The sequence below is a fragment of the Anas acuta genome, chromosome 5 (assembly GCF_963932015.1).
Source record: "Anas acuta chromosome 5, bAnaAcu1.1, whole genome shotgun sequence".
NCBI lineage: Eukaryota > Metazoa > Chordata > Aves > Anseriformes > Anatidae > Anas > Anas acuta.
The window spans coordinates 28,434,323-28,461,302 of record NC_088983.1 but is presented as its reverse complement, the minus strand read 5'-3'; the positions used below and the strand labels follow the sequence as shown (position 1 = coordinate 28,461,302).

Here is a 26,980-nt window from a genome sequence, read left to right as displayed (position 1 = left end):
AACCTCACTCTGTATGGGCCACATAATAGAGCACCAAATTTGAAGGGATATCTTCTCTGCTAAAAATAATTTGAGATTACCTCACCCAAAAGTGGGCTAACTCAACTGCTGAAGTCCGAGCAAGGTTCAGGTTGGCTTAAGAGCTGACAAGCCTCCCCACCCTACAGCAGCCAGCATTCAGGCATCCACAGCACTGGAATGCCAAGCCCTCTCTCCTCAGCTTGGTTTAAAAACAGATATTTGCAGATGAGATTCTCTGCTGTTCTCACATCACCCCAATTTGTACCTGAAGGTAATACTGCTGTGAACAGAGGGCTTTAGAGTACAGTTCATGTAAAAATCCAGAAACTCTTTGCCCTTCGAACTAGCACATCACGCTCCTGAAGCCTCATGCAGACACTGATACATTATTTATACACAGACCACATTTCACGCTCCTTTTACAGGGCCATTACTATTTTTAAAAACTACAGCACTCATATAATCACAGGACTCCAACAATTTAGTCATGGAATTAGAGGGCCTAATCCAATACACAGCAGTCTGTTCCTTGGCTTTCGTAAACATGAGATCAGGTCCTCAATTTCCGTTTCTGGCCCAGATAATACTGTCAATATTATGTAGAGCAAACATTCTTTAAGAATGATAAATACCATACTAACTGCAAAAGAAGTCTGCATATCGGCGTAATTTAAGTGAACTCGATCCTTTCCCCAGCCCTTGCAGTGTAACAACAAGGTGTAGGCTAGCCTAGGAAAAGTGCTGAGATAATCAAGTGAATTAGAATGAGAGACAAAAAGTCAGATTTTGTCTAACGAGAAAACCTTGACTTTCTGTACTATTTATCTGAGTTTCTGAGCTCCAGAACAAGCTTCTCTTGAAATAGATCTATGCCACAACACACTATCAAGTCTAATACTACTTTATGTCAAATATCTATGTCTCAAACAAAGCATTCATTGGCTACGAGTCAAACCTGAGCTACTCCTTTTGTTTAGTCTATTCAGGGGAAAGGGAGTAGTGTAGCAACTCATCCTTCAAAGTGTAGGAGGACCTCCTCTGGGATTTGCTTTGGCTCAGTGCTGCCTAAAGCTCCACACAAGGCAGCTACAGATGAGCGATTATAAGACACACTGATGTTTCTAAGACATGTCTGTGGAACTGAGAAGGAAATACTTTTCCATAGGAGATCAAAAAACAAAAACAGAGCACCCCAGAGCTGAGAAGGAAGCATGCAGATGGAAAGAAGTGAGGAAGTTCTGATTTACTTCATACCATCCTGCAAACAGTGGGAATTTTAAAATTACAATTCCAGTATTTTTTTTTCCTACCAAAGCAAATCCATTACATCTGGCCTCTTCAGAGTTATTCCTGTGTCCAGGATTGTTCCTCTCTCCCACCCACCTCATCTTAGCTCTTGGGCTTTTTAACTATTGCAGCCTTGCAGAACTCTTTAGTGCAACAGACGCACCTGGCAGATGTTGCACACTCCATATATCACCCTCTTGCCTCACATTCATTTTTTGTTTTTAAATGACGAGATCTGTTTGTCTACATTTCCTTCATCTGGCAGAACTGTTCAGTGAATGCTACCGCAACAGCGAGGAGAGAGCATTTGCTCTGTTGGTAAGAAAAAATCAGTACTGGAGCAAAACCACCTGCCTTCAACTGGCTACAGAAGCAGATGCAAAGTCTTTCTTTGCACATGATGGTGTCCAGGTAAGTCCTACAGACACCTCCCCTACCACCAGGGCCTTTAGGCATGATGTTGGTCACAAGAGAATAGTACAACAACCAAATGGCCCCATGAAACATGTTCAGATCAGAGACATTCTTTGGAGAGAGAACTCTTCACTCTCCCTGGCACTGGATGAAGAAGATGTCATGCTACATATCTGGCAAAGCAACACTCTTGTCCCTTTTATCCAGTTAGCCTCCAGACCAATGCACTGAAGACACTGTTTAGCCCTCATTCATCCGGTACTTTTTCCTCCATTGCTCAGAGAAAACCATCAGGAAAGCACTTAAAATCTGCCTGAGGCACAATGAAGCTGCTCAAGGACATGAGGTAGCTCCTTAACAGAACTTGTTCAGATTCAGAGAAGCTCACTGATAAAAGTTAAATCAAATTACTGTTCAGTTTCACCCCCACAACCTGAGTTCTATCCACATACACAAAACTAAATTAAGAGTGATGGTGCTTTTAGCTCCCAGTGGCTGACTTTCACTTCCTCAGCAGTACAGATGTTCTTTTATTCCACTTGAATTACAGTTCTTTCCACTGTTCTCTCATAACTCTTGGCATACTAAAAAACAACTGCAGAAGGATATGCAAAGTGCCCATATGCTCTGAAGGTGTGCCTACTCTTAAGGTCTTCAGAGCATTGACTAACCTTTGCTTGTCTTAGGAGCCACAGAACGTAGATGCACTTACATTTTTATGATGCCAAAGCCATCTCTTGTTTTCTTGCATTTCAGGCCTTCCTGACAAAAATATGGTGGGGTGACATGTCTACAAGCACACAGATCCTGAAATTAATCTGTGGATTCTGGTGTCCTTTCCTAATCTACACAAATTTAATAGCATTCAGGTAAAAACAAGTATTTGAATGCAAGAGAAAAGTAAAGGAAGTCATGAAAAAAAATCCAAACTGAAAATTTCTTATGGATAAATACAGTAATATCGCCTCAGAAGGTTAACAAAAGGAGTGCACCACTCTTGACCAAATTAGTTTGCTATGGGACTGAGTGATTTGTATGTACTGGGCTAGTGCTGTGTTTATTCTAATACATCAAAAGCCAATATCAATTTCACCTAGATCACTTTTTGTACAGTCCACAGAAAAGCCTGTTGGGATTCTGTCAGTTCCACTTGAATGTTCAGCATATACAGTAACGCGTAGCATATAGAGGATATCTCCAGATATAGCACTATTTCTAGATGTGAGGATGCCTGGTTCAAACCTCAGTATCTTAGCAGTAAAAACAACCATCACAAAGCAGAACTAGCAGCCACAAGCCTTGGGAACCAAAAGTCAAGCTTAAAACCACAGGACTCGTATGAAACCAATTAAGACTTTCTAATTTAACATCTTGGGAGATCTTTGTAGTATTCTGCAGGCACAGCTTTGGAGTTCATAGTTATGAGCTTTTTGTCACAACGAAGAGTCTAGGATCTTAGGCTTTCTTCAAAGAAAAAATAAAATCACCAAAGGAAACCAAGCAAAACAGAAAAGAAAAGAGCAGCCATGATGTTCAGACACAGTCATAAGAATCTAAGAACTGAAACTTTGGGAAAACCTCCAAGTATTGTGAGAATCAGAGATAGAAATCATCAGAACTGACATTATGGAATGACCTGCTATTAAGAAATACATATGCTTAACTGTTAAACTACTTATACAGAAAGAGGAAAGCTTGTTTGCCATTCCTGACCTAAGACTTCCATTCTGCTAGTGTCTCTAAAGATTTTTTTTTCCTATGAATAGTGGTTATCAGCTTCACAAATCCAAGTAATTTAATGTGAAACATTGGCCAAGTTTTCATAGAAGGGCTTAAATTATAGAATGGCTAGGGCTGGAAGGAACCTTGAAAAATCACCTAGTTCTAACCCCCCTGCCACAGTTAGGGATGCCACCCACTAGATCAGGCTGCCCAACAATTCTTATTCAAAGGAAGCCTTTCCAAATTTGTTCTGTTGAGGACATTTCTCCTTTCCCTGGAAATGCAAGAGTTGACACGCATACCCCAATGCTTCCTGGCATTTCCTGTCTTAAGTGCTAGTGAGAGCATCCAGGAATGGATGTGAGAGCATGGGGGTACTGTCTTCTAGGACTGATTGAGGTGTCTATTTCTGCTCAAATTCTTTCCTAATTATTTTGAGGAAACTGAGCATCTTGCTCTGTTTGTTTTGGAACACGTGTTGATTATCATTTCTCCTTTGAATCTTGTGGCTGACTTCAGCTTTCAAATACAAAGAAATTGCAGAGCTAAGGTTTATGCATATCTGATAGCTTTTCTGCAGAGCAAGTCCCAAATAAGTATATGCAAACAGTTCTGTAGGAATGCCAGTTTGGTAGTGAAGAATTGCTAACCACTGTCTTTTAACTAATGAGTTTATTTCCTTACAGTGAGGAAAAACAGTCAAAGAAAGAACCAGAGCCACCTAGAGAGCTGGACAGTTCAGATACAGAAAGGACTTTGTTTCTTTCTAAGGAAGAATATAGGTAAGTTTAAAACCATCGGTTAACACCATTTTTATGACTACAAAGAACAGGACACTTCCTGTGATTAGTGACCAGCTAATGATCCTAAGGAGCAGCTGAACGGCCAAGAAAGTCATTATTCCTCAAAAAGTGCTGCTCCCTCCGATTGCTGTTGTTGTTACTCTGTAAAAGGAATACAGAATATAAACGGGGATATAGCACCATATCTAAGGAGACAACTTTACACCTCATGAGCAGGCCATTTTTACAGAACGAAGTATCTGGTCAATACCTGGGGAATCAGAAGGCATTTCCTGAGATTCCCTTCAGCCAGCAATAGCTGAAGTACATCAGATTTAGGAACTACAATCCCCATTAAGACTACTGAGTTCAGCTGAACAAAGGTTCTCAGCTACCTCTTGCATAACTCTAATGCATCACTGCATACTTTCCTACAAAGGCAGCAACAGAAATACTTGCAAACAGCAGTACCTGGGAATTTACGTAGTCAGCTTCCCGCTATACTAGTCCCCTTCATTTATATTTAAAGAAAAAACAAAACTGGCCCTGAGGAACCTGAACTTAAAAAATGGACTTATGTTCTAGAGAAAGCATTACAGAAATGGGGAACTAAGCACAAAGATTTTGGCAGTTGGTCATGGGCTCTCACACAGCCACAATTCAGAACTTCTGATCCCCACCCTATCCTTCAACCTCCTTAGCAAAACCTGGAAGGCCATAAGGACTTAAGTCAGGACAGGAAAACTTTTGATTAATACACAGTTCACTTAATAGCTAACAGAAGCTAAATATCTGCTTATATTTAACATGTGCTTTTCAATTGTTTGAAGAAAGCTTCAGAAATATGTGGACATTGTTACCAATGAAACACAGTCCACAGTATGTAGTGCTGGACCAAGTCAGAATGAGCCTCTGTTTTTAGCTCTGGCATTTAACTGCTGGTATATTGAAGAAAACCATGACTTTTTGCTTCCTCTCTAACCCGCAAAATAGGTGTAAAAACGTCTGCCTCTTGAGGACTATTTGTAAGTAATGTCATAAAGTCCTTTCATATCCTGAGTGAGGCATGGTTTATGACTCTTGGTCATTATGTTGTGCGTTCCAATTGCTATTATCTTAGAGATTTAATTTAACAAAGGGACTCTCTCCCTCCCAGAGTTGTTTCAGCATCTGAGCATCTTACAGTAAAGCTGCAATTATCTGTTTATGATATTAGCCTGTTACCATGGGAATGTCTCTTACAGGCAAGAGGTAGGGTAGAATCAGGCACACAGAAAAGACTGCAGATGAGAAACTTTTCCTTATAACGAGTATATTTAATAATTAGCAAGAATGTCAGGGGAAATTAAAGACTACTGAAGAGTCATTGTTTGCCCTTTTTTTTTGGGGGGGGGGGGAGGGGGAGGGATGGAGAGCATACTCTAGCATGCACATCCTTTGTTAGGAATCATTCCTCTCAGAATCAGAAAACTAAAGAATCCAATAATATCACTAACTTACCGAGGTGAGCAATTTATATGGAAACAAAACCTCATGCTAAGATCAGATCAGATTGCTACAAAACACAAGGAACTTGCATTTTCTGCACAGGATAATTTCCATTGCCAGTAGATAACACTTCATATTTGAAAACACTGCAAAAACAACAGTAGATGTACAGGTCAAATTTCCCTTTGGTTACCAAAATACACGTGCAACTCCACAAGAGTCAAAGCCTACCTTTATGAATAATTTATGAGCTCAGCTTTTTTTTTTTTTTTTTTTTTTTTTTTTTTTTTTTACTGAAAGGCTTCTTTGGTGATCCTTTTGCAATTTGATTTAATCATCAGGGGCAAGATGCCAGTGTGCACAGTTACGTAAACTGCAGTATTCCTTCAGTAGCTCTCATAGACTCCATCAAGGGTAGTCAAGAAACACATTTAGCGTGATTCAGCACTTCTGAGTCTAGGTCAAAAAGAATAATCATCTCAAGTAGCCACAGCAATGACAACTTCTGCATGTGACCGTTACAAAAAACTTTATGACCAAAATAAGATCTGACTTGCAAACTTACACTAGCTATTTGCTTTTCTTACCTATCGTTTTGGATGATGAAGACCAACTAGCAAAATTCTCCTTCTTCCTGAGAATTTGCACAATGTTCATACTACATGTAGTATGAACACATTGAAGTTGCAAATCTAATGCAACAAAACTAAAATAACAAGGATACACATTTAAGCCTGATGCATCTTTGTTTTTCAAAGCCTTCTCTTTGATTTCTGCTATGGTAACATGATTGCTCTGATTTCCACAGCTTTCCTCCTTCCTCTACCAGCATCTGCCTGTTACTGTCTTAAAAGAAGCTTTATATAGAATAATACTGAGTCTATTCCCATGAACTTATTTTAGGAAATTGTCACCAAGCCTATATTCTTTTTGTTTTGCAGAGGAAATGGTAAATTAGAAAAGCAGAACCCTTCTGAAAACACAGCGTGGGCAACATTCTTGTTTACTCGGTGGAAAAAATTCTGGAGTGCCCCTGTAACTGTATTTATGGGAAATGTTATAATGTACTTTGCTTTCCTGTTTCTGTTTACTTATGTCCTTTTACTGGATTTTAAACCACCTCCACCTGAGGGTCCATCTGTTAAAGAAATTATACTTTACTTCTGGGTTTTTACCCTGGTCTTAGAAGAAATCCGACAGGTCAGTAACATTCAACATCACAGCAGCAATGCAATAAACCTTGAGATAATATTTTGAATAGATTTATAAACCGCATGAACTGTGCAAACTTGAAGATTTCAACTCTCATGTGCATGTTTGCACAGAAAAGAAATACAAATCTTACCTTATTCAAAACACTCCACCTCTCCCTCCCAAAGCACCTTTTCCCTGCACCTTATAAGCCTGTAGCTCCACCTTTGTTTTTCTAGCTTGCTCCAGCTGTAGCCAATAGCCAAGTGGGCTGCTAAGACTCAGGCGTCCTTCACTTCATGAAGTATCTGTCTGTTTTCACTCCCCAGAACTAGGACTTCCCACCACAGTTAACATAAATTGGAAGTTACAGGCTGCACTTGGAAGTGCAGCAGATACATCGACAACGTAATCAAAGATTTCTACCCTGCTGGGGACTGTTTAAAAAAAAAAAAAAAAAAAAAAAAGATTTAATGAATTCAGATTACTTCTGTTTGTTTGAAAATATTTATACATTCAAAACATTAGCAGATTTTTTTTGTTTTGCTTTTCCTGTTTAAGAAAACATAGAGACTTCACTAATCCCCCAATTATTGTTCTTGGAATATCTTCAGTTCAACAACTGAAATAATGCATGCTAGCATGTTGCCAACTGTGGATGCATAAAACTGTCCTCTTCAGACTAAAACCAGATATAAACACATATTCTGAAAGAACAAATAGACGCTTGTTATTTAAGCGATGGGGATGGTGAAGGAGATCCCACTTTGTTGCAAGTTATTTGAAATTATTCGGAAAGGGCATAAACATAAAAGCACAGGGAGAATAGTTGGATCAAAAAATATTTCATTATAAACCTGTAAATGGAGTGCTAGGCTGAAAGCCAATTAAGACAGCTCTTTGCCTAGATAATCAAATGTGCACTCACAATTACAGTGTACAAATGCCAAATCTGTACATGCTGTTTAAATAGCTGTATCTAGAAGTTGAACATTGACCACAAATCTGTTACATTCTTTAAGTCTGAATGCTCACATCTTGAATCAGACCCTATTAAAATATCACAAGATTAAGAAGGTTGTACTTTTCTTTTTTGTGTGTGTTTTAAGACAGTAAACTGAGCTTATGTTTTCAAGCTTTTTTTTTTTTTTTCTATTACACTAGGAAGTTTTTGCTTTTTGCAATGAAAGACAAAAGGGAAACAGGAATAACGTTAAAACTCACAATGAAATAGTGAAACTTTAAACAGATCAGTGCTGATGGTCGTTTCTCTTTTTCAGAGTTTCTTTACAGATGAAGACACAAATTTAATGAAGAAATTCAAACTGTATCTAGAGGATAACTGGAATAAATGTGATATGGTGACCATCTTCCTTTTCATAATTGGGGTAACCTGCAGGTATATACATCTGTTTTATGTGATGTGGTCAGCTTCAGGAGCTTGGGCTGCGTATGCCAGTTGACAGGAGAGTCTCACGTGCGTGTGAGGTCAGGGTATGATATTTACAAATTTTGAAAAAAGTTTCTGCAATAAAAGCCTCTACATTTCTGTTGAAGATGTTGCTGCAGAGACCACAAAAGACATATTGCTATTTTCAAACACTTGTACAGAGAAGCTCTCCTTCTCATTTTTTTTGCATTTGCCTTTAGTCACTTTAATCACTTTTTTGCTATGTTTGTTTTGTTTTAATGTCTCATTTCAGCTGAGACAGAGAAGTTGGTGTCTCTGCATCTTTGGGTTACTTCTCACCAATGTACAGATGTTACATTACATTTTTCTTACAGCTGTAATGACTGACATATGCAACCACAACCCTGAAGCACTTGCCTTTTCCTAACTAGACTATGCCTGGAAACCAAGTGTAACATTTGAGAAAAGACTTCTCAGCAGTTCTTGCTTAGATCTGGTATTTTGTTTCATTTATTCTTCAGGATGCTGAATTCAACTTTTCAAGCTGGCCGCACGATACTTGCCATTGATTTTATGGTGTTTACCCTTAGACTTATACACATTTTTGCAATTCACAAACAGCTTGGACCAAAAATCATAATTGTGGAAAGGATGGTAAGTGTGCAGCCTCTCTCAGATAAACACTTGTACTGTGTAAACATGGAGAACAGGAAATCTCCTTACAAAGGAAATCAGTTTATAATGCGTCTTTATATTTTTAAGGCCTTTCATTTTGTGTATATTGCTTTATTTATCAAGAAAATTAGATGTAGTGAGTTTCAAACAGATCCATCCAGAGAGCTCTGTAGTGTATTAAGTTAGCCTCAATTTACTAATCCTTGTACTTTAGCTAATCACTTACCCTTTGGTCTGGCAAATCAGGGGTAGTGTCTGTGTCTTACACACTGCTCTTACTCCTATTTCATAAACTGTGCATTTGGAGCAAAGACCTCAGACAGACAACAAGCCATTTACAGAAGGGCAGGGCATTTACTGAATGGCCATGCTGTGCTTTGGGAAATAGTTGACATTATTTGCAAGAAGTGTGAAAAGAAATCTGAGAAAATTGATAGTTGCAAGTTTCCCACGGGAGTTGTTCTTACTTGTACTTTGTAACTCTAAGCTACAATGAAAACAGCACCTTGTAAGCATATGTTGGAAGATGCTGATGAAAGATTTTTATTTATTACCACTCTCCTGCAGGAAATGAGACATTAGGACTATATTTACTGTGCTTGGGTATAGGTTGGAACTTTGAAACAGCTTTTTATTTAGGCATGTTAATCCTCTAGGCCAATTAGCGCAAGGTAACTGATTAACAGGAGTTCATCTAATTGTAAATGCTATCATAGATTCTACAAATATTTGACTTGTGACTCAAAGCAGAGCTCAGTAAAAGCTCTACAGTCTAAACAAGCCTATACATTGAATAAACGTAACTACCAAGCTATTTAGATCTGTCTACAAATGCAGTAACTGAAACTCTAACATGACATTTGCTTTGAGTAGCAAAAGGGTAAATGGCAAATAAATATTTGTTCTTGCACATTATCTAGTTTACAGCATTAGCAGACTTCTACTGTAAGAGAACCAGGCAGATCTACAGCTCCCAACCCTTCCTGGCAGCGTACCAAACTAAACCAGGGCCCAGAACAAATATGGTGATATGTCTACTATGTTAGCATCTGAAGTCATATGAGATAACACATGGATTAAGAAGATGCAAATAAGAACATAAACAGTAGCCTAGACAAAACTGTAAAAAGGGACCTTTCATCTTCCCCTCATCCAAGCCAACACAATACTTTAGCTTCAGTAGTTCAGTGTTGAGCCTTACATCAAGGGAAAGAACAGTGAAATTGACTTCAGTAAACAGCATCTTATTGAAAGGTTCATCTGGTGGGTTTAAGCAAGATCATTTCCCTTAAATAGGGAAGTAAACCAAGATTGTGTCTTACCGTCTTTCTCCTTTTTAACCTTGATACAGAATTGCTGAGATAAGTCTCGTAGCTGTTAAAATGGCAGTTCAATGCCAGTTTACGAGGAGACAGACTGCAGTCAGGAAAAAATATTTCCAGACATACTGTTGCTTTCTGTTAACTGTGACACTACTGCAGTCCTGCAGTACTGACAAACTTGAAATCATCCAGAAAACAAAATAGATGGGTGGAAGTCAGAGAGACATGAACTATGTCTTGCCTGCCTTAGATACTATAATTCTTAATGGAACTTGTAGTAACCTCCTGGAGGTCTGAAATGCCTATGCTTTTAGGTACTGTGCAATCCTATTATCTAATTGAAATGAATCTACAGTCCCTAATGAACTCTGTCAGATTAGATGGGAAGAGGATGAAGTGTTCCTCTTCCACCAGGGAAAAATTACTGCATTTGAAATCCATATTCAATGTTTAAAAGTAAGTGTTTCTGGATTCGATTACTTCTGCTTCTGTAGAGAAATACAATGTTTAAAAGCAGGAAGTCTTGAAAAGAATCTCTCAAATGCATTACTTAACTTGAAAACCCAAGACAGGAGCTACCTGATCCTTGCAGTCTTCAATGTCTGCCCTATCCATGGTTCAGAATTCATTAATGAGTGCTGTCATCCAGGATTGACTGCTGCTTCAGACTTCTTGTAATTCACAGCTAAACAGTCAATGGTACTGTGAGATCTCACAGAAAATCTGCATTTAAAACAGATTACTTTAAAAGATAAAATGTTTCATTTTTAAACAGTAATCAATTGAAAAGCAAGGTTTTAATTTAAAATATGCCCTTATCTAAACTAGCTAACAAACAAAAATGCTGGTTATGGACCAGAAGCAATGTGGTAACAGCAAGGTCAAGAGAGAAATCCTGTGCATGAAACTGTATTCCACCTCCTTTAACCTAAACAAGCTTGTAAAGAAACAATTACTTGAACAGTTTTCATACCAAGCTACTGTTCTTTGATTATGCTATCAGTCATTTGTCCTCCTTTTCTCCCTCCCCTTTTCTCTTTTAGATGAAGGATGTTTTCTTCTTTCTGTTTTTCTTGAGTGTATGGCTCATTGCCTATGGTGTGACAACTCAAGCTCTGCTTCATCCTGATGACAACCGAGTGGAGTGGATATTCAGAAGAGTGCTTTATCGTCCCTACCTTCAGATATTTGGCCAGATTCCATTGGACGAAATAGACAGTGAGAAAACTTCTCCCCTAACTTTACCATTTTTGAGTGCACACTTCCCTAGCCAAAGCTTTCACGTCACTATGATATAAATAGTGCATTTGCAAATGGAGATAATGTACAGTGTGAAATTATATTAGAACATGAGAATTGGCCCTGTTTAGAGAAGCTGTCTACAATATTCGCACAAGGATTTGCAGTTGAAAAAGGTTGGCATACCTTCTTTCACTTCAATCCATTTCTGCTCAGCTTAACCTAGATCCAGATAACCCTTGTGTAAACTGTAATAACAACATCTCCATATATTTTGGCAGTTGTTTAATATGACAGCTTTACAGCAGTACTGCTCTGTCCATAAGCAAACACTTGTGTTTTAGAATAAATATTCCTCTGGAGCATTTATTTACTCTGGAGTTAAAGTTGCCCCAATCAAATAAAGCTAGTAATTGTATTTGTGCTACATTTCAAACAAAACAACATAAAAATACTCGGAATACATGGAAATGTTTGGACATAAAGGTTTACAGGCCATATTTCTGATAGAGAAGCAGGTAAAATACAGAATAGGTCATCTCCCAAAGAAGTCTGATGTAGTGTCACAGAATTTAGCCAGAATAACAGTTCTGAATGTTAGTGACAGTACTGAAATGGGATTTACACTTGAAGTAATATAGATGAAACCAAAAAATCCCATAGGCAGCAAACTAGAAAGCATTCTTTCATATTCACCCTGCTTAATAAGAAAAGGCACATGCCTTAGAAAACTGAAGTCTGAATGAGGCAAGAGAGCAGGGGTATGATTCATCTCACTTAGCTTTAAATGCCTACAGTTTAAGCATCCACAGCACAAGTCACTCTTACTCCCACTAAAGTAACTGGTAAGAAAAAATATTTCTGGAATAGGATTAATCTCATTTGAAAATAGGTCAGATAAAATATCCCCTAGAAGTGTCTGTTTCTTCCCATTGGGAGTCCAAAAGGTGTCTTCATATACATAAATAACAGATTAGATGGAAGGGAAAAAAAATATTACACGGACAAATTCCAGAAGGGAATCACTTGTACTGGGATGTTCTTGACCTTACTCAGTTTCTTTATAAAACATATGGAGAAGGAAATGGTTAATGAAGGCAGCAATATTTTCTGATGAAACAAAGTAAAGACTAAAGCTGACACCTAAGAGTTGCAGAAGACCCTCCTGAGAGATGAAGCATCAATTGAAATTCAGTGTAGATAAATATAAGGTAATGTGCCTGGTGACAGCTGTAGTGACTTTTCAGATAACTCTTTGCATTAACAAATAAGATCACAGCATTACCTGTGACTGTGGGGAAAGGCATTATTGGTGAAAAACTGGAGAAAAAACAAGTAAGTATGGCTACTTTAAATCTGTAGATTTAATTCATTACATGATAGAACTTCCTGAAAAACAAAACAAAACCAAAAAAAAAAAACAAACACCTATGATTCTTAAGCCCAGTGTAAGAAAACTTAGATGAATGATATGAATATAACCAATATAGAGTAGTTATCTTTTCCTCCATAAGTTTTAAATGATTTCAAATGAAACAAGCAAAAGATTTTTTTTTTTTTACATACATAACTGTCAGCCATTTAATTGCTGTATGATGCTTCGAATGCTAAAACTGTGCATAGACTGAGAAGCCAGTTGGAGAAATTAATCAGTTTTTATTTGCCTTGAAATTGCTATAAAATTCAGTGTCTTAAACTTCAGGAATAATTTGTAATTCCTGCCCTTTTCTGTTGAACGTAAGAAATTTTCCTCACCAAAACGCAAAACTTTTGTCTCCACTCTAAGAAAGACGTGTGGCAGGATTTGTCACAACTGTATTTTTCTACCTCTCTTTGCAGCATCACGAGTGTTTCCCCGGAACTGTACGCTTAATCCACTGCAGATTCTGCAGGACAACTCACCATCATGTCCTAACAACTACGCCAACTGGCTTGTCATACTTCTGCTGGTTATCTTCCTACTAGTCACAAACGTTCTCCTTATGAACCTCCTGATTGCTATGTTCAGGTAAGAGTGATTTCAGCAGGTTTCAAACAGAGATGGCAAAAGTTCAACTGAATGCCAGAGTTTACTACATTGCTGTTGGCTACTCATTTTGGAATACACTAACAGTTTTCCTAATATTATTTGGGGGTTGATAGGTAGACTTTTATGATCATATAGTTGTCATTATCTTTACTCTAGCCACATTAAAGACAAGAAGAAGCATCTTTTACTGTAAAAAAAATCAATTAAACATGCATAGAAGGGTCTGGATCCCTGGCTGTGCTGCAGGAGAAGTCCACAGGTGCAAAACAGCTGTAAACTTGGCAGAATTAACAGTGGATAATCTGCACAAAGGGGAAACTCTTAATGTCAACATGATTAATGATGATTGGTTTGGTTGAAGAACTGACATGGCATGTTTGCCAATCTTGATGGAGTGAATTGGAATTACCTTTCTTTAAAAAAAAAAAAAATACACTAGTATTTCTTTAACATTTGAAGACTGCAACTGCTATTATTTTAATATCTAAAAAACTGCACAATCTTTAGTTTAAATTAACACTACTTGCTGACCTTCCTGTTCTTTTATTAAAAGAAACTTGGGGCTGTATTTTGTATTTGTAATGATAAGCTTGTTGAGATAAAAACTGTTATTTTTTCTTTACAGTTACACTTTTCAAGTTGTTCAGGGCAATGCAGACATCTTCTGGAAGCTTCAGCGCTACAATCTGATTGTTGAATATCATGGACGGCCTGCCTTAGCACCACCATTTATCATTATTAACCACATAACTCTGGTTCTCAGAATAATCTTCAACAAAAAGGAACATAAAAAAGAACATCTGGGTAAGTAGCTAACAAATGTCTATTAACTGGAGACCCTGATGCTGTTTCAAAGGTATGCTGCATAAGCCAAACAGAGGAGCAAGTAAGATTTTCATAAGCTAAGAGCCATAATTGATTATCTTTAACAAAAAGTGCCAGGAGAATACACATGACAAATTAATGTTTATAACATAGCCTGTACTATAAAGTTTCCCACAATGTCTTTCTTTGTGCAACATAGTTATGATACAGAACTGGTTGAAGGGATTTGATTTCTGAAGAAAAAAATGTATAGTTTGAATAAATTATAACCATTTATTTGATCTGCTCTTAAATTTTAGTAATTAAAAACGGACAACCCTGAAAGTGCATATGAAGTCTGAAATCTGCTGGGTTCAGTAGAATTTCCCAATGCACAGATTACAGAGAGAGAAAGAATACATTTAGAGAAATGATCATCCCCTTAAAAGTTGTCATTAAAAAGGAGGATGAAGTTTAATTAATAACAGAAGGCATTTAGAAGCTTCCTATAGTGACTGCAAACTTGGTATATATAGTTTAATGGTGTCTGATAACAAGCCTATTTCCTCCTCATGCACAGACTGATAATGGGCTTTGGAGCAGAATTGATGTTCAGAGCCCTTAGACTAAGCTTCCTGTCACACACACACACCTTCTGGCTATCAAGGCGCATGCACTGCTGAAGCTTCTTCCCCTCCAAGAAAGCAAGTACCTGCCTGATCAGGGTCTAACCTTGGTAGTATTCGGAGCACGCAGCAAGTGTGCTCTTGTGCTCTTTTAATAGACTTTAGGAAGATACATAACTGGTATGTTCAAGTTATCTCCGAAACTGAGCTCTTCTGTTGGCTGGGCCAGTTGGTTTGCTTTGTAAGATGACAACAACAGCCAACAGATCTACACTTTAAGGTGGAGGGATTTTTCACAGTTCTTTCCTATTTATAATTGTTCTAATAAAGAAGCTTAGATGATAAAGTGCATCTGAATGTAAAGCTTTGCTCATTAAACAGTTGGGGGCTACAGTATGTGAGAAGTCCAGTAATGTCCTAAATGAGTTTAAATGGAATCACTGAAATTGGCCTGTGCTATTCTTCAGAAAACTCAGGACCCTTATCCAGCTGCAAAAGGTCTATCACCTTCCATCACAAGAAAAAAAAAATGTAGAAAATACTTATTTTACAATAAATCTTCATAGCCTGTCACTCCTGCAATGGCAAAGCAATACTTGATTTTTCTTTAATTTAGCAGCCTTTCATTACATAAATTACTATAGGGAAAAAGGGAGCAAAATACAGTTCTTAATATCTTTTTTCCCCCCTATAGAAAGAGATCTTCCAGTTGGCCTAGATCAAAAAATCATAACATGGGAGCTGGTACAAAAAGAAAATTATCTTGTAAACCTTGAACAAGAAAGGAAAGAAAGCAATGAAGAAAGGCTGAAGGCCACATCTAACAAGTATGTTATTATGAACCATATTAAGTGAACCTTTCAGGTCTTCAAATTTGCATGAGACAAATATTCGGGTACTGTAACACTTATATGAGGAGACCAACTGGAACGCAGTTCTTCATTGCATGAAAAACATGACAAGGCAGCATCACTTCAATAATGAGAAGAGTCTTTCACATTCCTGAAGTATGTACAATTACAGACCTGTAAGCTCCAGGCAAACTTGCAGTCAAGCTCAAATGAAAATCATATTCATAAAGAAATGATGGAAGAACAGTTCTTTTACTGTACTGCAGAGCATGTACTTCCATCCCCTGTAGGAATACAGCAGTACTGGAAACAAAACATTGATCAAAATCCTGTGAAATTGTTGTTTCCAAAACAGAAAGAGGTTTAGACTTTTGAATGAAAGTTTAAAATCTCTGGAATTATCCCCAGCCTGCAAATACAGGAGAAGTACTATTTATGGCTTTATGACATAAGACTAATGTTTTGCACAAGAAATTCCTGGTATGAACTCTGGAATTAGATTTTATTAACTGGATCTCCATTTCAATATTTCTCTAGAATATCTTCCCAATAGGAATATCACCTAAATTGGTTTAGTATTCTGATGAATTAAAATACAAAATTATTACTTGGAAGTTTACTCCTTTAAGTGAGACACAAGATAGCTACATACAGGGAAAACTAAAACATCTAAGACAACACGAGAAGCCACACAGCAAAGCCTTCTTTGAATAAGCTTTTAACACCTGGTTCAGGTGTTTCATCTTACAGTAAATCTGATTTCAAATGGAGTCACAGTGGGTGTGAAAGTTGTTACAAAGTTCTGCTGTAATCTTCTTGTGCTGTGTTTTCTTTCTGTGCTTTGCCTTTCAAAACATTCATCTAATTCATAATAGCTGGAGTCCAGACCAGCCTACTTGAGTATATTATTGGGAAATACTCTTCTCCCTCTAATCTAACAGACTCTAAATTCATAATAATTTAGATTATTTGGTTTTAACTTTATGCTCATACACAAGTCACTGACAAAATACAGGATTTTGGCCCTAAGAATAAGCAAGAGCTTAATTGCCCAGGTCAAACAATAAATAAGCATGTAATTGTTTCTAAACAAAGGGCATGATTTCAGATATAGCAGAGACTGAAAGAGGTTCAGATGACCACCACTAATCTTATTTCTCAGGTGTCAGCAAACTTACCTGTGTATTTGAAATCTTACAGAACCCTCCAAAAGCTATTCACTGAACTCTGCAGTAAACCAATTCCAAAATACATTAGATACACCCAGCAAAACAGCCTTTTCTCATAGACCTGAGTGCAACATGACTTGTTAAAGGGAAAATTTTAAATAGTAGTTAGGACAAAGCAGAGAGGGATTTAAGGAGTCTTTGGGGAACTGGATGCTAGGAATAAGAAACTGATGGGAGAAGAGGTAAATTATGTAGAAGATGGGTGAATAATTTGATTTGGAGGGACCATATTCAAGTTCTCTACATGGTCCCTTTGGACTGCGTGGAAAAAGGGATTTGAACATCAAATCAGTGTCTGAAAATGAAACCTTAAATACATCAAGTGGCTCATCGGCCCTGTGTTAATGGAATAAATATTATGGCATAAATTTTCATGCTAGAATCAGTTTACATTTGGCGTGGATGGACTAATAAAGGACTAGAAAGACAGAGCTGGACCTATGGCTCTTTACTGCAGTCCTTAATTTCCACATCAGAGGGGACTGAGCGGCTGCTTTAATCTGTATGAGTTTATGAGGAGCCCTTGGGCAGTATGCATGGGAGAGGTATGACTGAAATGCTACTCTTTTCAGTAAATACTTACAGGAACCCTTGAAAAAGACAAAACTTTTAGGGGGCTCCAGGATATCCCAGCAGCACAGAACTGCAAGCAAGGGGTCAAAGACATAGTAAGTTACTCGTTTTTTGTGGTTTAGGATTTCATCTGAGGCCTCTCCTTTTCACTCAGCACATCATTTTTGTTTCCACAGGGTGGATAATTTATCTAAATACCTTAGTGGGTTGAAAGAACAAGAAAGGCGGCTTAAAGTTATAGAATCCCAGGTAAGTAATAGCTTTGTAGGCATTTACATTTATATCAGATTTAGGATTTCAATGTTTCTTTCATTTTTTGTGTGGCCATTTTTAATCACTGCTGGTAGTATTTGATGGTGGTTTGGTACCGTGTTCAGGGATAAAAGGATGAAGAAATGGATCTGTATTATGACTTCATTTTCCTTATTGTTTTACCCGTAATGATAACTACATAAAGAAACATTTCTAACCTCTCATAAAAAAGAAAAAGAGGAATACAGCATTTCCTGTTCTATTTTGCTAGTCTACTTGAGAAGTGTTCACTTCTTACCTTGAGGTTGCCCCTGGAGGCAAATGTTTGATCTTACTCCCTCCATTCTTCTTTCATCCATCCTTTTCTTACTTTAAAAATGACAACTTTGAAAATACCCATATGCTTTCTGATTTGACAGAGACTAATCTTCTTGGACATCAGTTTTTCTAATTTTGTTAGATACCACATATCAGCTTCTTAAAAGGAAGTGTCTGGCATAGAAATGCGCAATAAATAAATAATAGAAGGAAACCCTATCTCGAGCTTTTGATGACAGATCTGTGAAACATAAACAAACATTTGTTAAGCAGTCTGAAAACCATTGCCATGTGCTACACAGTAAAACTCTCATTGTTTTCTTTGTCCCGAGAATTCTTCAGTAATTTTGGCCTCACCGAAAGTTGTTTATCTCAATTGCAGTTTCCCTCCTTTTTTTCTTATCCATTCTATGGCTTCCTAAAAAAAAAGTCACGCTATTCCATGAACAATGCTGAAAACAAATACAGGTTCAATGGGAACACACGAGAAATGCTTTAATAAGGCTGTGCCAGATTGAGATAATGCAATGTACTCACAAAAAAGGAAGATATTTAATACTCATCTTCCTCCAAGTCAGTTCATCTAATTCTAATCAAACTAATAAAAAAGTCACATGTGGTATTTCTGACGTTGCTTCATGCTGCTGCCTACATTGTCTTTCCTGCAAATTTAAGATTGGATAAGAATGGATAACTATGAAAATTAACTGATGTAGAAATCACTACCTATTTTGTAGATATGCTACTGTACAGCTGTTATCTCTTCAATGGCAGATGCTTTAACCAAAACCAACCTATTGTGCAACCAACCAGCTCCAGATTATACACGTAAGTATTGGAAATCACCATGGAAAAACTAATCAACACAACTAGACAATTTAGTTTTTGTTTTTTTTTTTTAAATAAAACTATTATTTAAAAATAAAAACGACAACAAAGGTAAGAACCACATAAGGACTGCAAAGGAGTTGCAATATAAACAACAAACATTCTGAAGTATGAACATTTTGAAGAAATTACCTTTTGCAAAATATATTTAAAAGCTTTGGGGAATGGACCATCATTCACTGCAGGTTAGAATGATCTCACCTAACTTTAAGGATGTAGAAAAGTATCTATTTGCCACTTGGTTTCTTGAAAGGACAGTGTTTTAGGGGTTTCTTGAGTCAATGAGACAGTATAACCAAGACATTTGCTAAGGATAACAATAATCATGAAACAGAAAAACCCCTTCAACTTTGTTTTAATCACTGCAATTCATCTGCCTTCAGAGCTGCAGCTATTTCTGTCCGTCAAGAATATAGTCCCATGTCCTGGAGCTCCACTGTTTGGAGATTAAAACATTAAGAGTCAGAAACAGACTGTCTCAGCCACTGCATGATATCTGACTCAACAAATATTTTGGATATTTTTCTTAAGTAGTAATAGGTAGATATTGAAATAGCTATCTATTGAACAAAAATAATATCAAAACCCCATTAAACAGAACATATAGGTACTACGTGGGAAAAAAAGTAGCTGGAAGTCTAGTTAAGTCTTGGCATGACAAGACCTCAAAGCACTCTGGTAAATGGAGGTGTGTAAAGGTAATTTGGATCCCATCAATTTTCCTTGTCCATTTGTATTTACTTCAACGGGGGTTGAGGTGGGGAATGAGATCTGTCTGAGATTCCTGTAGCAAACCACTGGCACAACAAACACAAATAGTTTGCAATTTACCCAGCTGCAGGAGGAATTAGGAACATACTTAACCAGGTATGAAATTCAAACTGTAAACTTAGACATAGCAAAGCCAGGCTGGAAAGATATTTTATTTCATACTAACTCAGCATGCATAGCAAACTATTATATTCTGAAAGCAATGAAAGGAGTTATCAATTTTCCCTATACACTAAACAGTGCAGATCACTGATAAATGATCAAGTTTGATCCTAACTGCAGCTTTGTCCTACAACAGCTTGCAGCAACCAGCTTCTCAGACTAGAACTTCAAATTTGACTTAAGTTCACAAGTTTATAAAGCACTTCAATACGCTGCTTCATTATAAACTTTCCACTAAGACAAACTATCCTGTAGCATGCTCCCCAGATATTTTAATACTGTAACTGTATATCAATCTGAAACTTACATAGATGAAAAAAAAAAACGCTTGTTTTTATCATTTACTGAGCAAAGTACTACAGTCTACGGTATGATCTTCCTGTGGATTATTTTCAACATTTACATTTTCCTAAGTAATCATTGCTACGCAACCCTTGTCCTAAAGCATTTAAGAAATATGTTTTTTCACAATCCTATTAGGTTTGATGAATGCCAGCACCGAAGTGCCTTTGCCAGAAAGGGGTGAAGAAGAAGAACATGCAGATCCGTCTGAGGCTGACATCATGTACATTGATAATTAAATTTTATTCTCAATTTGAGTTAAACTTTTTCCACTACTGAATTACTACAGCAATAAAACCCTAATTTCATGAAGGCCTACGACCCAAATCTCAAAGCCTTTGATAGTATCTTCATACCTGATGTCAAACACTGCTGATGGTTAATACTGCTGAGGATTTCTTGGGCATTCTTCAACTTCTTGGCCTTCCTTCCCTCCTGATGTTTCTTGGTCATTTATCCAACACTCCCCTCCACAAATGGCACTACTTCCCCTCCAGGATGACCACCACCTTATTTTCTATATAGCCTGTGTTTTGTTCTCTAAGTTGCATACCCTCAATCAAACTTTCATCACCACCAATGTCTACATTTCTGTGTTCTTTTCAAGGGAGTTTCCATTTTGAAAGGTAATCATTTCCTCGCTAAAACACAACCCGCTTCCTGGGCCAAGAAAGCAAACTTGCATTTACAAGTTGCTTTTGAAGAAAGTTTCCACAGGAAAGAAAGGGCCTGGGATACTGAACTATCACAATGAATCCAGTTCCTAGAGTTCTTATCAGCCTCAAATGATTGTACTTACCATCTTCTCTTCCCAGTCTGGCTTCTGTGGGATGTTCCCTTTCCGACTTCTCCTTAAAGTGCTCCTCACTCATCTACAGAAACTCATTGCATGGTCCTCAAGTCTTCAGTGGCTTGCAGTCAGTTTCCAAAGACAAAACAGGTGACCCTTCCACCAGCCCCAAGCAGCCCCTGCTGCTTGATTTTTTTGTTTTAGTGCCAAACTCATCTTCTGTCAGCTCACTGTATGAGACACCTTGCCCTTGAATCTACAGCCAAGCATTTTTCTGATTTTATTCTACATTTCTCTCTCAAAGCTCAAAAAAAAAAAAAAAAAAAAGCAAGAATTTTCCTAGAAACTCAGAATTTGGGCTGTTGGCCATTTTTTTGCATTACTTTAACTAGCATGTACCTTTTAAGCAGACAAATGTTAGCTGGCTTTATTTTAATTTTGTATGAAAAGCTACACAAATAAAATGGATCTCACTACTGTCCTGTAATGGGAGATTTCTTTGGACTAACATAACCATTGTTGGAAGGGGGAAGTAATAGGCTGTGGTCATACTCTGATAAGCTTCAGCTGAACTTAATTTCCTCACGCCTATTGTAACACAGCTCTTATACAACATAAATAAATGCATGGAAACTCTCTCTACTGCCAGGTATCTCAATACAGAGGTAAGAAAAAAAAATCTCAAATCTGATCAAAATGCCTTTCTATTTACAAAGACGCATGGTGGAAATTAATTGTTATGCCCTCATAAAATAGAAATTTATCCAGCTTATTCAGCTGTGCCCCAGACCTTAGCGGTAACATTAACAGTGATACAATTTTGGTACTGTACTAAACGCTCATCACCCTAGGCAAATGAGACGTTACAAAACCAGTGGGTGTGTACAGTGCTACATTTTTTGTTAGGAAATAATGCTCACTGTACAACCCACAGCACATCATACTCTTCACAGCAGCTTCCCTGCTACTGTTTTTATTGTGACCGGTACATTCATCATCCACTGGAAACCAGTTTCTGTCTGGAATTTTTGTTATGTCCCATTCACATGCACTGGAAAAACTGATGTATTTAGCAATGAACCATTAATTAACATGCATCGAATTGGATTCTCACGATCAAATACCATCTTTTAAAATTAAGAAGTGAATTGCAAAAGATGGCACGCTACTCGTTTTACATTTTCTTCTTCTGCTAATAAATAATGCATCTATTCAAACACAACCCCCAGATGATTCAGGCCTACCAGTTACTGGCAAGGTGCTGACATCCCACCCAAGGGGAAGAAGTCTCCTCAACCATCCTTTGGAGTCTGAACAAGCGCAGTCTAGCAAGAAAAAAAATAATCACATATTCTGAAGTAGTCATCTTTCATTACGGTTATAAATATTAACATTAGGGCTAGTTAATTTAGAATGCTGGCAAAAGTCAGTCCAAAGTGAACTGAATTAGTTTCAAATAATAAAGCCTTTCAAAGCATTTAATCTTTCAGCCTTATTTATAGGAAAACAAACAAACAAACAAAAACAACCTATCCACTTAATAACATTATATATGAAAAACTACTACACTTGACATTATGATCTGAATCAGGTGATTCTCTCTATACTCTAAAATCACCAAATTGTTGAAAAACTGAGCTTTAGAATCTAAAATTTAAGAAAATGAGGAAATGTTTATGGAACATTAAGTTTAGAGTAACTTTTTAGATTCTAGATTTTCTAAACAATTCTCAAATAAACACGGTATTTGTTAGAACTCCCCCATTTTCACTAGTATCAGTACGTTTCAAAGAGATACAGAAGTCAAGCTACAACCAAAAATTTATTGAATACCAAAGAATAAAAAAGTATCCAGTTCTGATACAAATACCCAATTCCCATCAAATCCACACAAAGAAATGTGGAACCAGTGCCACCTGGAAAAGATAAACAGATATACAGGCGAAAAATCATCACACCACATCATACCACTAAGAGGAAAAGATGTTGCCTAACAACTGAAGCTGTCCAGAGTGTGTCTTCACTGGGATGTTTCTAAGCTGTACCTGTCTGCAGGAGACATGGCAGGTTTTTTGTTGTTGCTTTCAATGTACCAATGCAATTAAATATTAAGACCACCTTAAAAATATTTTGTTTGCCAATTGTCGCGTGGGCATCCAAACTCACAAGTGGGCATGTTGTGCTTTCACTCTCAATAGCAATGGTGGGTATATTTTCTAAAAAGTTTCCCTCTACAGCACAGACTGGGAGAAATCAAATCTAGTGGAAGACTGGGTTTTATTTTTGTTGTTTAAAAAACCCTACATGACCTGTGTTCCAGGATTCTACAGGATTTGGGAACAGCTTGAAATCTTGGGGGTAAATAAGATGCCTTGCAGCGTTTTAGCTAACAGTTCTTTCATGATGACTTCAGCTCCAGAGCAAACCCCAGGGAGCTGCTCAAGCAAACAAAGCACACTGTTGTTTCTGCTAGGGTGCAATGATCCTGTGCCCACAGACTTCTCACTAAAAAAGAAGTCTGTAACACACTTTTGATAGCTTAATTTCTAACAATATAAAATGTCCTGGGTGGCTATGATACAAACTGTTAGACAAAACACCGTAACATGGGTCCCTGACCCAAACAAAAAGATATATCTTATATATACATGGGTAGGGAAGAAAAAACAACAAGCATATCCAAAGATGATACAACTTCTTGGATGTTTCCAATTTGTTCCATCATTCAGGACTCTTCCTCTTCCCCTTCATCATCTACTTTGGGTCGGAAATTTTTCCTATTCCTCTTCTTACTGCAATGGAATCCAACTTTTTCTACCAAAGGCTCTTCAGCTGCACCACTAAACCTTGCACTAAGCTTACCTTCTGTCTTCAGGTTCCCCACCATCACGCACCCCTCCTCCTCTGCTGCCTTTCTACTTCCACCATCTAAGTGCCCCAGCTCAACCTTATCGTCATCCCTCAAGTCATCAGTCTTCAGAGATTTTCCTTTCAGATCTGTTTTTGTGTGTTTCTTATCTCCCTCCCCTGCTGCTATTTTCTTTTCTAGTCCATCAACACCCCTTTTTGCTGGTTTGGTGAATACAATCCTCCCAGCTCCACAGCTGGAGGGATCCTGATTGAAGTATGGGGTATAACTATCTTGGGCAGCTGAGCTTTGTTCCTCTCCTCTTTTCTTCAGACCCTTTAGAAATTCCATAGCCACTGTCCTGTTAGTCTTGTCACTAGACTCTGAAACTCCATCTAGACTGTATTTGGTCCAGCGCTCTGGGTGTGCCACGTAGTCAGGCACTGCTGGAGAGATTTTGGGAGCCTGCACTGGTCTAGCTGACTTTCCAGGGTTTTCTGGAACCACATTACTTGACACAGTAGTTGGAGGTAAAGGACGTTTAAACCTCCCGTCAACAACATTATCTTCAGACATTGAGGGCACAGACAATTTGGCCGCCTCTTCCAGGCAATCAAAAATGCTCTGGCTGCGGAGAGAGAACGTAGAACTCATGCCCCTCAGATGGAATGGCTGGACAGGAGATCTGTGACTGCTGTCTGAAGGGTCTGGGGCGTCCTCTGATCCATAATCCCCATCCTCTACAGGTGGCTCCTCTGGAGATACTGTATTGACTTCTGCTTCATCTAGCCCCAAATCATCGGAATCTGAATCGCTGAGCGACACTGTGTCAGAGGGCAGAGCTCCTTCGTAGTCAGTGGCCCCAGCCACTAAGTCCAGGAAGGGTTCACCGGCATCTTGATCTCCCATCTTGGGGCTATCGCTCCACCGAGGGCTCTGATGGAATGTCTGCAGATATGGTCTGCCAAATGCCCAGCGACTTTAATGCCTAGAATACAAAGGAGCATGAAAACTCAACTGTGAAATGAGAATCATATGTATGACCATCATTCTAGGCCGTACAAAATAATTGTTTTTACAATATCGCAAGCTCCGCTCCCTCTTTGGCATTAAGCTCTCGTGTTATTACTAGATTCCTGCAATCACATGGTAAACTAGTTTGAGAAATGAATCCCACTGGATTAAGAAAACTAATTGCAGATGCTATGCTTGCACTAGCACACTAGAAACAAGGGGACAGCGTAACGCAGGGTCAGCAAGAGTCGGCTGTTCAGTCAATAAAAAGACACCAAGATCTGTGGCCTGAGTTCCAGTACAGGCTAAATCACTCTGCCACCTGCTCAAAGGAAACCGTGAAGAACCAGGAAGGCCAAAGATCACACCACCAATTGCTAAGCAATGAGAAACAGAGCTGGCAAACACACACCTCGGTTCAGCTCCAAGAAATGCAAATTATGGAAATAGTTCTCATACATTATTAGATTAAGCTGAGCTGTGTAATTAAAGGTTCTTCTCAAACGATGCAGTAAACAGACCTAGGGTCACTCACTTTCTCTTGAGACTGGGCCAGCTTCCCCTCCTGAGGGTCAGTTAAAGCCACCAAAGATCTCAGCACTTCCATCCTAGAAAACAAACATTTCCATCAAGATTCTGGAAATGTAGCTTTAAAATGAGTTTTGAGAATAATTCCTTCTCCCTGAATCATCCAAAGCTGCAGAACCAAGTTCCAAATCTGACACAAACTCAAGCTAGCAGAAAAGCGTGCAAATATTCCTGGATTTTGGCAAAAGAGCAACACAACCTAATAAGGCAGGCAGCGCTGTATTTACTCAGGCTCCACATGCGTGTTGCCAAGCCTTCTTCTACAGAGCAGAAGAGAGGCTTTAAAAAAATAAAACTGGAATTTATAGGTGCAGCAAACAATCAGTAAATGAACTGTGTTAGATAAAGCTGAGAAAATACCAAACTGCTAGTCACGCATTGCAGGCAGTAAATACTGCAGGAAAAGAGATGAGGGACACCACGGGGATGTCTTCAAGGAAAGGCCACATTTGCAGTCAGGGATGGCCTGGCACAAAGCGTTAAAACATGGAGAAAGGCCTAAAAAATTTGAGCGCCCGAGCGCTGTGGTCTGTGTGAGGCCCGCCTGCCTCTGCCAGAGGGACTGAAGGGACTAACGGCTGCTTTTGGGCACACGTCCCTCAGCGCAACCCCTACACGCGGAAGAGCCACCTGAAACCCCTTCATCCTCCCGTTTGGCCTTGAATCAGACAGAACAAGCGGCCAGGACCCCAAGGAGGCGTTAGAAAGTGTAAGTGGCGAACACGGCCGGCTCCAGGGCCAGCTCCCTCCCTCGGGCCGGTACCCCGCGAGGCGAGCAGCGCGCACGCCCTGCACTCACAGGCTCGCTGCGGCAGTGCCACGGCAGCACGGCTCGGGCAGGACGGAGGCTCCCTGCCCGCCAAGCTCCCGGCCGAGCTCCGCCATCCCGGCCTGGCTGCGGGGGGCTGGAAGCGCGCCGCACCCACAGCGCCACACACCCGCCACCGCCTCCTCCTCCTCACAGCGCCGAGCCCGCTCCTCCAAGCCGCGGCTCCGGCCCTGGCGCGGGGTGCGCTGGGACATTGAGTCCTTTCGAGCCGCTGCAGCGCTGCAGCCCGCGGAGCCCGGACTACAAATCCCAGCAGGCAAAGCGGCGGGAAGCGGGCAGGAGCTTCTCCTCTCGCTCCTTTTGCCTCCTGGGAGTTGTAGTCTCCCGTGTAGTCCCCGCTGGGGGGACATTTTGCGAGGAAAAACTTCCCCGCCTCACTCCGCCGGCGCCGCGGCACGGCAGAACTACAGCTCCCAGGGTGCACCGCGCCGGGCGCCGCCCGCCATTTTGTAGTCTGTGAGGAAATGGGGATCCGCTGGCGCCGCACGGGGCCGGCCGTGGGGCATCCCCCTGC

General features: G+C 39.1%; 3 protein-coding genes across 6 annotated transcripts in view; 1 reads left to right on the top strand and 2 right to left on the bottom strand.

Annotated features, from left to right (window-relative positions):
- The window catches only part of KCNQ1 (potassium voltage-gated channel subfamily Q member 1), a 389,773-nt gene extending 382,654 nt beyond the window's left edge, over window positions 1-7,119 (bottom strand). Inside the window, exon 1 of the mRNA XM_068683465.1 lies at window positions 7,060-7,119. The gene's annotated coding sequence lies outside the window, so the exon portion shown is untranslated. The remainder of the gene's footprint in view (window positions 1-7,059) is intronic.
- Window positions 1-21,033, top strand: part of TRPM5 (transient receptor potential cation channel subfamily M member 5) — a 50,061-nt gene extending 29,028 nt beyond the window's left edge. For both annotated transcript variants that reach the window (XM_068683456.1, XM_068683457.1), the window contains exons 14-26: window positions 1,574-1,719; window positions 2,479-2,591; window positions 4,131-4,226; window positions 6,656-6,914; window positions 8,186-8,304; window positions 8,838-8,970; window positions 11,357-11,531; window positions 13,392-13,560; window positions 14,207-14,385; window positions 15,706-15,838; window positions 17,841-17,913; window positions 18,972-19,062; window positions 20,536-21,033. In XM_068683456.1, coding sequence (XP_068539557.1) covers window positions 1,574-1,719; window positions 2,479-2,591; window positions 4,131-4,226; window positions 6,656-6,914; window positions 8,186-8,304; window positions 8,838-8,970; window positions 11,357-11,531; window positions 13,392-13,560; window positions 14,207-14,385; window positions 15,706-15,838; window positions 17,841-17,913; window positions 18,972-19,062; window positions 20,536-20,636 — 1,787 coding nt within the window. In that variant the 3' untranslated portion in view covers window positions 20,637-21,033. The remainder of the gene's footprint in view (window positions 1-1,573; window positions 1,720-2,478; window positions 2,592-4,130; window positions 4,227-6,655; window positions 6,915-8,185; window positions 8,305-8,837; window positions 8,971-11,356; window positions 11,532-13,391; window positions 13,561-14,206; window positions 14,386-15,705; window positions 15,839-17,840; window positions 17,914-18,971; window positions 19,063-20,535) is intronic.
- Window positions 21,034-22,990: 1,957 nt separating this feature from the next.
- Window positions 22,991-26,641, bottom strand: TSSC4 (tumor suppressing subtransferable candidate 4). 3 transcript variants are annotated; one of them, XM_068683469.1, is made up of 3 exons: window positions 26,437-26,641; window positions 25,571-25,657; window positions 22,991-25,023 (listed from the first exon to the last, which is right to left on the bottom strand). In XM_068683469.1, exon 3 carries the CDS (start codon window positions 24,942-24,944, stop codon window positions 23,913-23,915), a length of 1,032 nt encoding a protein of 343 aa, XP_068539570.1. In that variant the 5' UTR covers window positions 24,945-25,023; window positions 25,571-25,657; window positions 26,437-26,641; the 3' UTR covers window positions 22,991-23,912. The 3 variants fall into 3 exon arrangements, with proteins under 3 accessions (XP_068539570.1, XP_068539568.1, XP_068539569.1); XM_068683467.1 differs by having other exon boundaries at window positions 25,585-25,657; XM_068683468.1 differs by lacking the exon at window positions 25,571-25,657.
- Between the last annotated feature and the right edge of the window lie 339 nt (window positions 26,642-26,980).

Coding starts and splice junctions, on each gene's coding strand:
- TSSC4 (XM_068683469.1), bottom strand. CDS start 24,944: ATGGGAGATCAAGATGCCGGTGAACCCTTCCTGGACTTAGTGGCTGGG.